The sequence below is a fragment of the Podarcis liolepis genome (assembly GCF_965112155.1).
Source record: "Podarcis liolepis genome assembly, chromosome: 10".
Taxonomy (NCBI): Eukaryota; Metazoa; Chordata; class Lepidosauria; order Squamata; family Lacertidae; genus Podarcis; species Podarcis liolepis.
Window position 1 is genome coordinate 7,097,249 of NC_139562.1, and position 16,886 is coordinate 7,114,134.

The window sequence follows — 16,886 nt, forward strand, 5'->3', positions numbered from 1 at the left end:
AAAAAGCCTGCTGTGGCTTCTCTTTTTATAGTCTGCCTGACTTCATTCTGCATCTTCAGCTTGCATGCTCAGGGGGAACACTCTCTACAGGAAGCATTTTGAGCTCTCTGGGTTGTCCTCAGCGGGCTGGAGTAGAACCAACAAGCTGGTTATTTTAGCGTTTTGAGGTGGCTCTCTTGCTATTTTAACGGTGCACAGGCATGTGTTTGCATGTCATTACTTGTTCAGAACGAGACAGGCTACCCAATGAAAGTCATAAACACAAACATCATTTCTGGCAACTCGTGCTTCTGACCCGTTTGAACCCTATTCCATCCGAGGAGATGCTGCAAGGAGATGACGGATATTTAACTGCAATTCTCAAAGCAGTAGGGTCATGCCTGAGAAGAAAAGCCAGAGACTAATGGCCACTAGCCATGATGTCCCTCAACTGTCCGAGGCAGTTATGCCTCTGAATGCCAGTTGCTGAGAAAACCAATGCACTCATGTCCTGCTTGTGGGTTTTAATGTTTCAATGTTGTATTTTAATCTTGTTTTCTAAATTGTATTTTAATCAACTTGTTTTTATTATTGGTTGTTAGCTGCCCTGAGCCTGGTCTTGGCTGAGGAGGGCGGGGTATACCATATTTTTCGCCCTATAGGACGCACTTCCCCCCTCCAAAAATGAAGGGGAAATGTGTGTGCGTCCTATGGGGCAAATGCAGGCTTTCGCTGAAGCCTGGAGAGCGAGAGGGGTCGGTGGGCACTGACCCCTCTCGCTCTCCAGGCTTCAGGAAGCTATCCGCAAGCCTTGGGAGCCCGCCGGAGTTCCCGCAGGGCTCGCACGGCTTGCGGAGAGCTGCCTGCACCCCGAAGCCCGGGAGCACTGAGCAGTCGCACCTGGGCTTCAGGTAGCTCTGCGCAAGCCGCGGGAGCCCTCCCACGGCTTGCGCAGAGCAGCCTGTTCTGGGGGCTAGGGTCGGGGGAAGCTCGGGCTTCCCCTGCCCTAGCCCTGCGCCTGGGGGGGGGGAAATAACTTTTTTCCCTTTATTTCCCCCCCAAAAAAACTAGGTGCGCCCTATGGGCCAGTGCGCCCTATGGGGCGAAAAATACGGTAAATAAAAATTATTATTATTATTATTATTATTATTATTATTACAGTGGTGCCCCACAAGACGAATGCCTCGCAAGACGGAAAACTCGCTAGACGAAAGAGTTTTCCGTTTTGGAGGTGCTTCACAAAACGAATCTCCTATGGGCTTGCTTCGCAAGACGAAAACGTCTTGCGAGTTCCTGCGGGGTTTTTTCCTCCCCCCCTTTTCTAAGCCGCTAAGCCGCTTATCAGCTGATCCGATAAGCAGATAAGCCGCTAATAGCGCTAATAGCGCTAATCCGCCAATGGGCTTGCTTCGCAAGACGAAAAAACCGCTAGACGAAGAGAATCACAGAACGGATTCTTTTCGTCCTGCGAGGCACCACTGTATTATTATTATTATTATCTGGTTGGCCACTGTGAGAGCAGGATACTGGACTAGACGGGACTTTGACCTAATCCAGCTGCCAGGCCCTTCTGCTGTTCTTAGAAGGCTGGAGTCTGGAGCAGGCAGAGTTTGGGGAGGGCTGGCAGAGAGGAGAGGCCTGCAAGGCTGTCAGCAGCCCAAGACGTAGCTGCAAAGGTCATTTTGCCCAGGAGATAGCTGGAGGTGCTTGGCTTGTGAGAGTTGGCAGCCTGAGAAGCCTGAGTTGAGGAATAAGACCTGAAGGGTTTCAGAAGGAGCAGGACTTAAGTTATGGGGAGAGTGGCCGGTCTAAGGCCTAGCTCAGAAAAAGAGAGGAGCGGGACTGAGCGACGGAGCACAGTGTGCTGCCAGCTAAGAAGAAATCCTATGGCACCCAAGAGTAGAGGCCTGTCCAATCCAGGGCAGGACCTTCTGTGCCTTCTGAAAGCTGCTCTGAAGACAGAACTTCAGAAAGGGCTGCTTCCTCCTTGCACAAACAGTGGCGCAGTTGCAGCGGAGAGGTAACACCAGTCACTGCCATCACCTGCTTTCTCCTTGGCTTTGAAGCCGGAGGAACTCCAGAGCTAAGGGATTTCCTCACAAGTTGCGAAATAAGACTTCTCAAGCCACAGTGGCCACCACCAGCACTTCACAGATGACCCCTGTATGTGCACGCATAGATGTTTACCTGTAACTTTCCCATGTGAAGCATTTATTCAGACTATGTCCCCCATTGCAGTGAAAACTGCAATTTGCCACTTTCTGGACGACGGGCAGAATGTGTTTGTGGGAGGGGGGCTATTGTTTTGTTGTTTCTGCTTTAACTATTTATTTGTGCTTTTATCTCGTGTTTCTATCTTGTGAACTGTCCTGAGATCTTTTGATGAAGGGCGATATATAAAATCAAGCAAGCAAGCAAGGAAGGAAAGAAGCAAAGCTGGAGCAGCAAATAGACAGGCCAGCCAGATTCTCTTTGATTCCTCAAGTCACCTAATCCAGCTGGACTGAACGGTGGAAGAACCAGCTCTGGCCAAGTTACGGGAGGCTCTGCAGGACAGCAAAGGTCCAACCCATAACTCTCTCTGCCAGAGTGCTATCAAGGTGCAGGGAGGAAGACACTGCTAGATTTCCTAACACTTTACACCAGGCATAGGCAAACTCCAGATGTTTGGGACTACAATTCCCATCATCCCTGACCACTGGTCCTGTTAGCTAGGGATGATGGGTCCCAAACTTCTGGAGGGCTGGAGTTTGCCTATGCCTGCTTTCCCTTTCCCTTTCCGAGCACAATTCAAAATGTTGGTGTTGACTTTAAAGCCCTAAACAGCCTTGACCCAGTATACCTGAAGGAGCGTCTCCATCCCCATCGTTCTGCCTGGACGCTGAAGTCCAGCGCTGAGGGCCTTCTGGCGGTTCCCTCATTGCAAGAAGCAAAGCTACAGGGAACCAGGCAGAGGGCCTTCTCGGTAGTGGCGCCCGCCCTGTGGAACGCTCTCCCATCAGATGTCAAAGAGATAAACAACTACCTGACATTCAGAAGACATCTGAAGGCAGCCCTGTTCAGGGAAGATTTTAATGTGTGACATCTTAGTGTATTTTTGGTCTTTGTGGAAGCCGCCCAGAGTGGCTGGGGAAACCCAGCCAGATGGGCGGGGTACAAATAATAAATTATTATTATTATTATTTACACTCCTAAGCTGGCTGTGCCCTTAAGCACCCTACCCCAACCAGGTGCCCTCCATATGTTTTGCACTACAGCTCCCATCAGGCACAGCAGCACATGTTGGAACAAAGATAATGAAAACGATGGTAGCGTTTTGCCCAAAATTCTCCTGCCGAGGCAGCTACTGACGACAGAAGAGAAGGGAAGCCCAGACTTTGATCGCTCCACGCAAAGGGAACCACAATGAGGAAAGGCACAGCAAAGCAGAGGGGGGTTCGGGCTTAATCCACCATGTTTGGGGGCTTTTGTTGTTGTCAATGTAGCGCAAGTGCTAATTAGAACTAATTAAAGCTATGCTGAGATCAGAGCTCGGCAGAAACTACAGGGAAGAAGACAAACAAGACAGGGGGAAATTTAAAAGGGAAAGGAAGTATTTTTGGGAGCCAAGTTCTTAATTGAAAAGTAAGCAAAGCATGTGTTCTTAAGCACCAACAGAAAGCCGGGCCCAAGGAGGTGCCATTAAAGCGGCCTTTAATCATTCTAAACCTTTGAAGCCCTAACCAGCTAGGAGAAGGAGACCTCAAGGACTGTGCCTTCTCTCTCCTGAGCCCGCCTGGGTATTAAGGGCCACACATAAGGGCCACCTTATGTAGGTTCCTCTACAGTCCAAGGTGAGGCAGGTGGAACCCAGGAAGAGGATCCCTCTCTTGAAGACCTCACTTTTGGAACATGCTCCCCAGGACAGGTGCCAATGCTGTTCTCTTCTCAGCAGCAGGTGAAGACATTCTTGTTTTGCCCAATATTTTAATATCTTTCAGTGTTAGTTGGGTGGTTTTATTATGTCTTTTCTACATTTAATATCAATACCAATATTAAATGTATAAAAGGATATTTGATAAGATTCTGTGAAAATGCAAAAAAATAATAATTATAAAAAGAATTAAAACTATTATGGCTTTTATAGATGTCATACTGCTGCGTTGAAAGGTTACCTAAACCTAAATAAATAAATAAATAAATGGTGCATCAATGTTTATTTATTAATTCGTGCATTAATAGGACTAGGCCAAAATGGCAAAACTTACTAGAAGAATTTGAAACTAGGAAGAATAATTTTTTAAATAGGAAGGTGGGGAGTATATAATGTATTTGAAAATTACTGTAAACAATTCAAGTCATTAGTAGGATGAACATAAAACCTGCAGTTAAAAAAAATCGAATTAAGGAATAGTTAAGGACTTATCAAAAATTGGAGTTATAAAGGAGATGCAGGGGGGGGGAAATATAACATAAGGATCCACAAAAGGGGGTGAGGGAAGTTAAAAGGGGTATGTGTATTTTGTTTTTATTCTACGTATGTAAAACAGAAAAATTCAAAAATAAAATTTATATATTAATATGGTGCTGGAGGAGACTCTTGAGAGTCCCATGGACTGCAAGATCAAACCTATCCATTCTCAAGGAAATCAGCCCTGAATGCCCTGAGTGTTTGTCGTGGGGGAGGAAGGGAAAGGAGATTGTTAGCCGCTTTGAGACTCCTTAGGGTAGTAATAAAGCGGGATATAAAATCCAGACTCTTCTTCTTCTACTACTGGAAGGACAGATCGAGAAGCTGAGGCTCCAAGACTTTGGCCACCTCATGAGAAGAGAAGACTCCCTGGAAAAGCCCCTGATGTTGGGAAAGATGGAGGGCACAAGGAGAAGGGGACAACAGAGGACGAGATGGTGGGACAGTGTTCTCGAAGCTACCAACATGGGTTTGACCAAACTGCGGGAGGCAGTGGAAGACAGGAGTGCCTGGCGTGCTCTGGTCCATGGGGTCATGAAGAGTCGGACACAACTGAACAGCAATATATTATATTATATTATATTATATTATACTATATTATATTATATTATATTATATTATATTATATTATATTATATTATATTATATTATAATGGATGCAGAGTTCCAGCTTCAAGCACAGCCTTGTGGGAAATGCTTTCTATGGAGCCTACTTCCCAGGGGCTTTGTGATGGTATGATGCACCCTGCTATGAGCTCACTGGGGGAAAGCGCAGCGCATAAATGGGAAAGTAAGTAAATAAATGTCCAGCTCCTGCCAGAAAACACCAGTAGATGGCAGCATTATATTACCAAATGGCTGCTGCAGGAACACAGACACATTACAAGTAGTCTGGGGAGGAAAACCCCTGCAGCTTGCTAGAGAACAAAATTAAAAACAACAGAACCACACAATGACAGCATAAAAGGGACCTTGGCAACCGGGTGCAATTTGCCGCACAGCACCAGCTCAACAGAGCTGGATCCCAACTGGATGTGTGCCACTGAGTCGGCCCTTGTCGAAATCAAGCAGTGTGTTGCCAAATATTTCAAGGGGAGCTGAATCGAATCCAAAACATCTCAGCGTCTCTAATGCTCAGGTTGCTGCTTATCAATCACAACATCACATCCCGTAGAAGAGGTTCCATTTAAACAGCAGCATTTCGGGGACTGCAGTTTGCTTCATTTAACAATTGTTGCACACACATATACATCGGCTTTAAACCAGAATAGCACATTGGTCCATCTCACTGCTATATTCTATTGCTCTAGAGTCATAGAACCCTACAAGTTGGAAGGGACCCCAAGGCTCATTCTAGACCAACCCCCTGCGATGCAGGAATCTTTGGCCCAGCGTGGGGCCCAGCAACCTCATGCATGCAGGGCATGTGAGCCAGACCTGTGTCATGGCTCTAGAGGTACGCACACCATCCAGTCCCCAGCCCCTCATCTTGTGAGATGAAGAGGTCTGAGAAACTCCAAAGCCCGCACACTCCTATACAGTGCTTTGATGGTGTTGCATAAACACTGAATATAACCGTCACTGCCACAGAAGCACCCCAACACACACATGGGAAACTCACCTGGGTGGATGAGTCCATGGGCACGGGAGCATGCTTTAGTACCAATTTGAGAAAGCTCTTGGAAGGGACAAACTCAAGGCGAGGACTGCAGCGGGTCTCCTTATCCTCCACTGCTACAACCCGTGAACAAAGCCTTGCTCTGAACTCCATTGTTCCAGAAAGCCTGGCCAATAGCTGCAAGGAGCAGGGCTTTTTCAGTGGTGGTCCCCTCATCACAGAACCCTTTCCTCACCAGCCCTGCTTGGGCTTTTTGATACTTTAAGAACACTTGGATGGCTGAAAGCCATTTGCAGCTGTCCCCCACCTTCACCACACGGTGGTTTTAATCTAATGGCAGCTATGTGATTCACAAGTTTCATAAGCTGACTTATGTGCAAATATGAGATATGTGCTGGAAACTGTACAGCTAGAGAAGATCGGAGCTCCAGTAGAGGAATGCGAAGAACACTGGGCCAAAGAACAGTCTTGAGGGCGCTGTTCTGAGGCAGGGCCACTGCCCAGTTGTCCAAATGCATTTGGCACTCCATGCAAGTCCAAAGAAGCTTTATGAAAACAAGTCTGAAACAAACTGCCTTTGACCTATGTGAATCTCCTTGGGGAGACTGTAAGTGGAAGCAGAGTCAGAGTTGCTCCTGCTTCTCAAATGGCTACAAAATGGACAAAAAAAACCAAAGATCATGGCCACTGGTCCCACCACCTCCTGGCAAATAGAAGGGGAAGAAATGGAGGCAGTGAGAGATTTTACTTTCTTGGGCTCCATGATCACTGCAGATGGTGACAGCAGCCACGAAATTAAAAGACGCCTGCTTCTTGGGAGAAAAGCAATGACAAACCTAGACAGCATCTTAAAAAGCAGAGACATCACCTTGCCAACAAAGGTCCGTATAGTCAAAGCTATGGTTTTCCCAGTAGTGAGGTATGGAAGTTAGAGCTGGACCATAAAGAAGGCTGATTGCCGAAGAATGGATGCTTTTGAATTCTGCTGCTGGAGGAGACTCTTGAGAGTCCCATGGACTGCAAGAAGATCAAACCTCTCTATTCTGAAGGAAATCAGCCCTGAGTGCTCACCGGAAGGACAGATCCTGAAGCTGAGGCTCCAGTACTTTGGCCACCTCCTGAGAAGAGAAGACTCCCTGGAAAAGACCCTGATGTTGGGAAAGATGGAGGGCACAAGGAGAAGGGGACGACAGAGGACGAGATGGTGGGACAGTGTTCTCGAAGTTACCAGCATGAGTTTGACCAAATGCGGGAGGCAGTGGAAGACAGGAGTGCCTGGCGTGCTCTGGTCCAGGGGGGTCACAAAGAGTCAGACATGACTAAACGACTAAACAACAACAACAGAACGTATTGGACTCCTCAGCAGTAAGCAGTGCTGGGCCTGAGAGGTGCATGGGAGATAGACTTGGAGAGGTGGAAGCTACCAGGTGAGAGCTGGGAGGGTTCACCCTTCTGTGTGTGGGGTAAGAGACAACATAGAATTGTAATAGAGGCTGGGCTTTTATTCCCTTTCTCGTCTTCTGTTCTTTTCATTATTCTTTGTTATTCTTCCTTTTTTCACATTTTTCTTCTCTAGCTTAGTTTGGCTTTGATTGCATTTTATGCCAAAAACTTTTAATTTTTTTTTTTTTAAAAAGGCACGGAATTCCGAAGAGTGGGGCTCCTCTGACCGGGGTTAGCAGGAGAAGGAGAATTGCCCAGCAAGAAGTGTGGCCTACCCTGCGCAAAGGGGGAATATGGAAGCACGAACAGTGCTTACTGTGAGCTGTGAGCAGAACCTCATTTGTGTGGCAGCTGAAGAGATGAGCCACAGCCCATCCAGTGGGGCATACAGGGCTGATGATGAGAAAGCATGCGAATGTGGTGCCGTTGCTTTTTCCTGACGCCCTGGCATTCGTAAGGCCGGGCCCCGGCGGGAGGCAGTGCAGGGTGGTGACCAACATGGGGATAACGTGCAGAGCGGATGACCCAGCAAGTGTCGCCCTCCATGCCCCAAACACTGTCTGTTCACTGCCTTGGCTCATTCCGCTGCCAACCTTCTCTTGCGCTTGGGTCTCCGATATGGGTGCCAGTTGCTGTCAGCACATGTTCGAGTCCTGTGCCGCCTGCCAAAAACCTGCGCTAATTTAGTTAACATTTCAAGTTGTGTGTGTGTGTGTTTTAAATCATTTAAAAAGGAAATGATTGAATTTGAGAATTATATTCCGGAGAGAATTGGTAATGGAGCCCCCCTCTCTGCCTCGGGGTTTTGTAATTTCCCCATGTCAATGTTATTATGAATAGGCTAACTCAATAATGAGATCATTCCCCATATGAGAATCCAAATAATTGAAGCTCACCAGCGGACTTTGTTCCCCCTAAATCTGCTCAAGTCAGACTTCTTCACCCATCTAATTCGGTCTCGGGGAAGGAAAAAAGGGGACAAAAGACTCTGAGCTTCCCCTTCCATTATTGGTGGATTATTCCGAGTCCAAGGCACGGGGGGACAGACACAAAAGCTTTTTCTGCTCAGTCCAGACAGGCATTTTGATTCCTGACCCCAAAAATATCCTTATGAATATTTCATACATTCAGCTGTCCATTGCTGAAATAACTAATGCCAAGATTAAAGAGACAATCGGCTAGAGAGAGGCAACCTGCACTTCTCCTATCTGTTTGCAAAATCAATGCAATCCTTCTGGTGGTGCTGGGGGTGGGCAGGGGGGCTGTTGATGCTTGCTTTCATTAACCTGGGCACCAGTCCATGGCCCACACTGAATTACAGCGGAATTGTGTCTGGAAAAGTCATCCAGGCCAAACTCTTGCCCTAAGGCTGGATTTGTGACAAAATAGCATCCACACTGCATGCTAATGATCATGAGGCCACCGTGTCAAAATCCAACTGAAGTGAGGTCTTTCTACATGCAAAACATGCCCTCAGACATTGAGCCCATCCTCCTTTACTAAACTTTTGCAGTCCACGTTTTGGAGGCAGCACAAGTTCCTCTCTCACCTTGCAAAGTCCAGGTCCGCTTCCCGTGACATGGTGATGTTGGTCAGGTTCTGTTGAAGGATAAAGATGTTTCGGCACATCTTCTTGATGCCAGATTCACTGATGCGCTTGAAGTACTGGGCCCCGTTTATGAGAATACAGGAAATCAAGTGGCCCAAACCTGGATGGAGCAGGAAAGATAAGGAAAATTTCACATACAGGTGACCGGTAAGAAGAAAGGATTAAGACAGAAAGATAAAATCAGCAAAACAGTAACTTAGGAAACAACTTGATTCTGCTTAATGAGGCACATCAAACAGGCAACATTTTGCCCTTTTCCTGGGTCCCATTTATTTCAGGGCACTCACAAAAGCTTTCCAACATATGTCCGTAGCACAGAATTTGTGCAACCTTTTAGTTTTGGCTGCCCTGCCTGATGAAATGCAAGGGGGAAGAGCTCAAGGTGGTGAACGTGGTTCTTTCCGCTCCCCATTTAACCTCCACAACCTACCCTATGAGGTAGGTTAGGTTGAGAGGCAGTAACTAGCCCAAGGTCACCAAGTGATCTTCATGGCTGAGTGGAGATTTGAACCCTGGTCTCCCAGGTCCTAGTCTAACACACTAACCGGGGCACTCACATGCTTGCTCGTTCTCATGAAGTCATATATTGGCTTAGCAACAAGACTCATGTCTTTAACCCAAGACAGCCTGCAATTCCATATATGGGCTCACTAAGGCCTGATTTCACCCAGAAAATGGAAATCTCCCCCATACCACCCGCTTGCTGAACTAAATGGGTGTCATCATCCCCAAATCACTGGAAAGCAAATGACCTTCAAAGATATACTGGAACTTGTGCTGCTGAAGACTGGCACTCATGGCTTCTTCAACGAAGCTGATGTCCTTATTGAGTCGCACCACCAGGGGGTCATAATCCATGCTCTCCACATTGGCAACAATGGCGTAATTTCCTTGCTTAGTCAAGGGGATCAGATAGTGGAAGCAGTGAACCCTGCAAAACAGAAGGCAATGATAGCCGTCATACTACTTAATCAGAGAAAATATTTAGCTTAATCAACAGCTGCCAAGACCCAATGGTTGAGTGTACATTTGCATGTGGGGAAATCCAAATCATCCATGGATCCCTTGGACAAGACATGGGGAATCTATGGATGTGCCAAACACCATATCGCCTTCTTTATACTAAAGAAGATAGTAGCACTGGGTGGTAGTCAATGCTAGTCCTACACAGAGTAGACTTGGGTTCATTATTTTCAATGGGTATACTGTGAGTAGGACTCAGTTTGAAAACCATCCATTATTCTTGTTGCTCCAAGGTAGGGGAGAATTAAGGCCTGGGCCAAGAAGAAACGTCAACTACATCTTTTCCTGAACACATTAGTCTTATGCAATGGCGTCTGGGGTGTGGGATATGGGATAGCGATTTTTTGTTTTTTCTCTAAAACCTGGCTAGTATTCATCTTCACCACAAAGTAAGACATGTAGTCTTGCCTACTTATTGGAATCTTCCCGGTATGTAGCTATAGAATTATGATTGTGGTATTTTATATATCACATCTATCTCCTGTGCCTCACAAACCCATTTCCCTCGCACTATTTCTGATGGAAAACTGCCCTGCCCCAAACCGGAAGTCTGAAGTGGTAGAGTCCAGGAAAGGTGGCACCACTTGATTCTACTGAATATGCAAACTGGCCTGGGCTGTGTCCAAAGACGGGGAGCTCTTAAGACTCAGAGATATAGAATTAAGAAGAAGTCGGTTGTGCTTCCTTCCCCATGGCTTCAGGAGAGCATCCAAAGAGCATCTGAACTGAACTGTACAAAAGGCAAATTTTGTAAAGTGTGTCAATTACATACATTTATGCTAATGGGCCCGATTTCCATAATGCAGTCCAATTGCAGATTATGGGGTTTGTGGTTGCCTTGATTGCTTGAATAAGGCAGCTCTGAAGGCAAGGACTTAAAGCTGGAGGAGGCAGAGAACTGGCAAGCAGACACTCAGAAGAAGCTGCTGCCACAGCCCCTCCCAGACCATCTGGCCACCAGCCTAGGGTGCCACAGATCAATGGCAGGAGCTGGAGTTGGAGCTACAGGGGGCAGAAGGCCAGGATGCTAGTATTTATACTTTGCTGATCTAGAGGCTTCATACTGCTAGCCAATCACAGAGGCTGCTGTTGCAAACCCCTATTTCCTTTCTGCTCCTAGAATAGGCTCTGAAGCTCATTATCCTGCTGAGGTGAAGAAGACATGATATTTGGTTTCAGCTTTGTATTCAGAACCTCCTGGTTCAAACACTGGAGTCCCTGATACTCCCGCCTTGCAAGGCACAATGTGCAGTGCCCTGTGCAGGCCTAGAACTATGGAGATAGCTTTTGGGCACTGATGTGGGTGAGGTCCTACCATATGGAGGGGGGCTGGACAGGGTGGCCACCTGGGTTGTCCAACTGTAGGCCGAGCTAGCTGTGATGCTGTCACCCAGTTGACCAACCAAGAGCTAGCCATGCGAATGCTGGCTCCGTAGCCCTCGTCACCTTCTCTCTGAAGCACATTTCTTCAAACACATCTAAGCAGGTCAGCAGAACAACCATGAGCCAGGGTTCTCCCTTAACCCATGGTGTGAAACCTATAATTTCACATTCTGGTTAAACAGGGGGACCCCGTTAACAGCAGTTAATCACAGAGGTGGCAAACTGCTTATTCCAATTACAGATAGGTAGCCGTGTTGGTCTGCCATAGTCAAAATAAAAAAATTCCTTCCAGTAGCACCTTAAAGACCAACTAAGTTAGTTCTTGGTATGAGCTTTCGTGTGCATGCACACTTCTTCAGATACACTGAAACAGAAGTTGCCAGATCCTTCTATATAGTGAGAAGGTGGGGAGGGGTATTACTCAGAAGGGTGGTGGGAATGGGAGATTGGCAGATAGCTGAGATGAGCCTGTTGACGACTCTTAACGACTGCAATAGGTCTTACAGGAAAAGGCAAGGGGTGAGAAGGTGAAAAATAGCTAGTCATGTATAATGAGATAAGAATTCAATGTCTTTGTTCAAACCAGGTCTCTCCATGGTTTTAAGTTTGGTAATGAGTTAAGAGTCGTTAAGAGTCGTCAACAGGCTCATCTCAGCTATCTGCCAATCTCCCATTCCCACCACCCTTCTGAGTAATACCCCTCCCCACCTTCTCACTATATAGAAGGATCTGGCAACTTCTGTTTCAGTGTATCTGAAGAAGTGTGCATGCACACGAAAGCTCATACCAAGAACTAACTTAGTTGGTCTTTAAGGTGCTACTGGAAGGAATTTTTTTATTTTGCTTATTCCAAGGGTGAGAAGGAATTGGTCAAGGGAGGGAGCACTTGCTCCTAAGGCTACTTCTGGATTCATTAAGCCGCAGTTAAGACAGAGACCCAGTTGCATCCATGCCATCCCATGGCATGGCTGGTTGAAAAACATAATGAAGTGCAAAAGACAAATCACGCAGTTGTCGCCCCCAGAATCTCCCCTGTCTCTGTGCTGACATGTTTGTGTTGACCTTGATGCAACTTTGGCATTAAGGTTTTCTGAAAACATTGCTGATTGCACAGCAGGGAGGTTGATTTTTGCAAAATGCTTCTTCGGGATTGTTAACTGTGATCCGTGGCTGGTGCCAAATCACTAACCCCCCACCCAAGGGCAGACCTTTTATTTACTGAAACTGCCTGATAAAGGTGACATTCTCAAAATAAAGTGACAACGTAGTATTTTCCCTTTAAAGTTCAAATAGGTGAATAATAATAATAATAATAGGGGAAGAATCCTGGTAGGTGATTTCTGCTTTAAATGTAACCACCATTTCAGCCTGTCATTTCCCGCCCCCCTGTGGGGAAAATACATATAAAGGCCTGTGCTGATTAGATACAGCGCAAGTTGTCACAGGTAAAATGCCAAATGTTCCTTTTCTTTTGGCTCTCCCGACATAGTATATGCTGGTTCAGCAAATACGTCCTTTGGAGGCATTTCAAATGAAATCCTCAAGTGGTGACACAGGAGTCTGGAGTGATAACCAGGCTAATGAGAGCTTGGGGGATGTGGAACAAGCATTTGTAGGTCAGCACTGGACCTGCCTACTGAAGCCTCAGATTCAGGAGGCTTGCTCTATTTTTATGCACTCCCTTCCGTTCTGCATCCTCATGCCAGAGGGGCCCTTCTGAAACACGTGAGCAAAAGCGGGTTGGAGAGCAGGAGCCGCCGAATTAGCTGTGGTGAGGAAGAGGCGTTGAAACAATGACCAATCTTTTTTCTTTCATTTTTAAATCTTTGACATTTTAAGGCGACTGAAGGATGCTTTGACTAGAGCATTGGCAGGGTATATATTAAACCTTTGCCCCCATGAAGGGTTCTCATCTGGAATTCTCCCCACCCTCAAACCCAACTGCTTTCTTAGAGATAAAACATCATTTTAAAAGCTTTATTTAAAAAAAAATGAACTAATGAGGTTCCTTCTAGGATCATCAACAGAGTCTAGTAGCACTTTGAAGGCTAACCAATTTATTTTGGCAAATGTGTTCATGAACCAGAGACCACTTTGCTGCACTTCATGAATCTGAGGAAGTGGTGTCTGGTCCATAAAAGCTTCTGCTCCGATAGCTTTGTTGGTCACAAGACCATTTGCAGTTTTTGCTGCAACAGACTAACATCCCTCTGGAAAATCTTCCAGCATCAGAACACTATGGAATTTGAGTTTAAGCCCAGCTCCCTTATTACAATAAAGAAATAGCCAGCCCATGGTGATGAGAAAATGTCAGATAAAAGCACAAAACTTTGGTTGAATGGTTATTTTTTGTTGTATTTTAACATTTTGCTGGAAGCCGGTCAGAGTGGCTGGGGAAACCCAGCCAGATGGGCGGGGTATAAAGAATAAATTATTATTATTATTGTTTGAGCCCAACTACTTACACTCAAAGACAACACTCTGATCCACTGTACAACACTAACCACTCCCCCCTCATAGACTGGAAAGTTCATTTCTTAAAGGAACTAGTTCAACATGTCCCAAGAGGAATTAATTCCAGTTCACATTTGCCCCTTTACAAAACAAGCTAGTTTCGTTCACACAGTTCAAGTTCATCCAAATGATCATCAGCAGAGGAGCAACCTTTTAGCGTTAAGAATGTAATAAACTGCTTTGCTGAGGTATAAGATAAATTTAAAAGTTTTAAGAAAACATCAAAACACACACATAGTGAAATGTGAACTGTCAATATTTCCCCTAATAATTGTGATAATTAAGCTTAAAGGTCCAAAGAATCTGAAGAGTAAAAAAACACATGTAAGTAAATTAGCTTGAAGATGAACTAGGAATCATTCAAAGTTGCACACCAAAATGAACTTAATTCGTGTCCAGTTCACCAAGCCATTATGGGAACTACTTCATTCCAAGCACTGGCCCTCAAAAACAACTAATGGCACAGAGAGTCTGAAACATTCGCTGCTGTGAAATGGAAGCCCCTGGCCTCAGTCACGGAGTCAGCCTTGGAGAAGCTTCTGGATTCTGGTTTCCCTTGTACGATTGTTTTATGGATCCTCATGCAAGTGTGATACATCTTGAAAAAGTATCCCTAAAGTCCAATGGAGGCTGGTGTCCATTGGGACCAGTCAAGGAAAAGTCCAACAATCTTAGGCAGAGCCAGCTAATTTTCCCACTCCGCCACCAATTCCTCCTCCCTGTCGAGTTCTGCAAATGCAATAGTGAGACTGAAGGAGGCACACACTGGTGTCTCTGTATAACCAGCTGAATACATACCTAACTTCTAAGTGCAGAACCAGCAAGCAGCGGTCAGCCATTTCCTGGAAGGATCGGGCCAGCTCAGTGAGGGTTTGCATGATCTGCTCAGACACTGGAGGGAGATCCATGTTGGCATGTCCATCTTGGCCAGGTGACACTGCAGATGAAAGAGAAAGTGGGGTGCGATGACTGCCTGGGACATTCCATCACAGCACCTGTGCCATCTCAGTTGGCATCTACTGAACTGTCAGCCCAGTTAGGGGAGGAAAGGCCACATGGACTAAGCTCTTGAAGTAGATGTTGAGTCAACGTTCCTAGGCAACAGACTGGGCCCTTGAAATCTTATTTGCTTCCAATGATGTGGCTCCAAAATGCCTCCCAGCAGAGCTATTCTCGGTGGTGAACAGCCATGGAGGATTTAAGCAGCTGAAGCACCAGGCTGAGAGGAAAGGCAGTGTAGCATTAAAAAAGAAAAAAGAAAAGCTTCCATGGCAAGGCTAGTTTATGGACTCTTCAGAGAGTTCAATGAAATGCCTATCATATTTATTTATTTATTTATTTATTCATTCAATTTATGAGCCACCCAATAAAAATATTCTCTATGCAAAAAACATATTTACTACCATAAATACGAGGACTGCAGTCTCATGGAACTCTTGAACATCCCCACATGAGTTGACTGATCTTGGTTATCTTTTGTGATCCAAGGACAGAAGAATGAAATCCTCCCCTGGAGACTCAAAGACTCCCTCAAGTCAATTATTTTGATCAGATACTTTCATTGCACCATGTTGCCTTTTCTTGCAACAATGAGGGCTAGAAAAATGCTCTGTTTAAGGAACATACACACAAGATTGCCAAGACTGCACACAATTTTCTATGACTACCCCAACTACAAGGATTGCTTATCATTCCATGTTTCCATCTAGCAAGTTGTTTAGGGGTCCGCTATTTTATCTAATAGGACTGATTTGGGAGGTGGGCCATTCCCTTCTTGACAGCTCAAAACGCTTTTACAATAACCTGTCCTGACAAACAGAGGAATCATTCATTCTGGCAAAGTGAAGGGGTGGGGGTGGGGGTGGAAATTAAGTCATTTGCACTGGTTGTCACCAGCGATTTCAATCATTTTGTTACACGAAAGAATGGCAGCGCCTCTTGAAAAACTGACTCCTGCAAATCAATGCATGCAAATGACAAGAGCTCAGGAACAGGAAACAGGACTTGAGGTGCTCCTGAAGCATACTGCTTTGTAGCAAATCAAGGCCCATTGTGAAAGACCACGGACCACTTCCTGATTGAACAGAATGTCAGGGAAGACTTTTGAATGGTTTAATCGCAGTGGGAAGAAAACCAGTTTGGGGTTTCAGATTCTGGCTTGGTTGCAGCGCAACATGAAGCGTGTGAGTTTTTAAAGGTATAACATGTCATCTTGTACATGCACACAAATTGTTCTCTGGAATCCCCTCTGACACAGTTCTGAAACTCACAATAAGAGAAAACCAGCATTTGAGAAGGAAGTTGTACTATAGCTGAGAGAGCTCTCGGCTACAGCTCTGATAACAGACAATCTACATTCATATAATATTCCAGCAGTCTCCATACATTCTGGAGCAAAAAGCAAAGTACCCCCTCTGCAATCCCCTGGATCCTGTTCCCTTCGCTGTGACACATTTCTTATGTAGAAGACCAACTATCAATCAATCAATCAATCAATCAATCAATCAATCCATCTTCACTGACAACAGCAACATGCACCTCAGTACCCAAATACCAGTGTTTGGGTCCAGGGGCTTCTGGAAAGATTTGGGCTGGGTGAATACTGCAACAGCACTCTGACATCTATTGCAGCTTCACAGAGTTTTCCAAGCCCAAATCAAGGTGCCATTTTTAACTTACAAAGCTCTGTAAGGCTGGTGGTGACGAGAAGCAAGATTTTTCAAGTGTGGCACCCTAACTTTGGTGCTTTCTTGCCAGACTAATCACCTGATGACATCTTTATTCTCTTTCTGGTGCCAGATGAAAACCTTTCTGTTCACCCCAGGCCTTTTAGTCTTTCAGCTCTTCAGCTGGTGACTTTCTGCCTC

At 45.7% G+C, this 16,886-nt stretch overlaps 1 protein-coding gene across 1 annotated transcript in view; it reads right to left on the reverse strand.

The window, feature by feature from the left end:
- The window catches only part of EXOC4 (exocyst complex component 4), a 369,665-nt gene that overhangs the window by 20,341 nt on the left and 332,438 nt on the right, over positions 1-16,886 (reverse strand). Inside the window, exons 15-17 of the mRNA XM_083461060.1 lie at positions 14,818-14,956; positions 9,852-10,030; positions 9,040-9,199 (exon numbers count right to left, since the gene is read on the reverse strand). Coding sequence (XP_083317186.1) covers positions 9,040-9,199; positions 9,852-10,030; positions 14,818-14,956 — 478 coding nt within the window. The remainder of the gene's footprint in view (positions 1-9,039; positions 9,200-9,851; positions 10,031-14,817; positions 14,957-16,886) is intronic.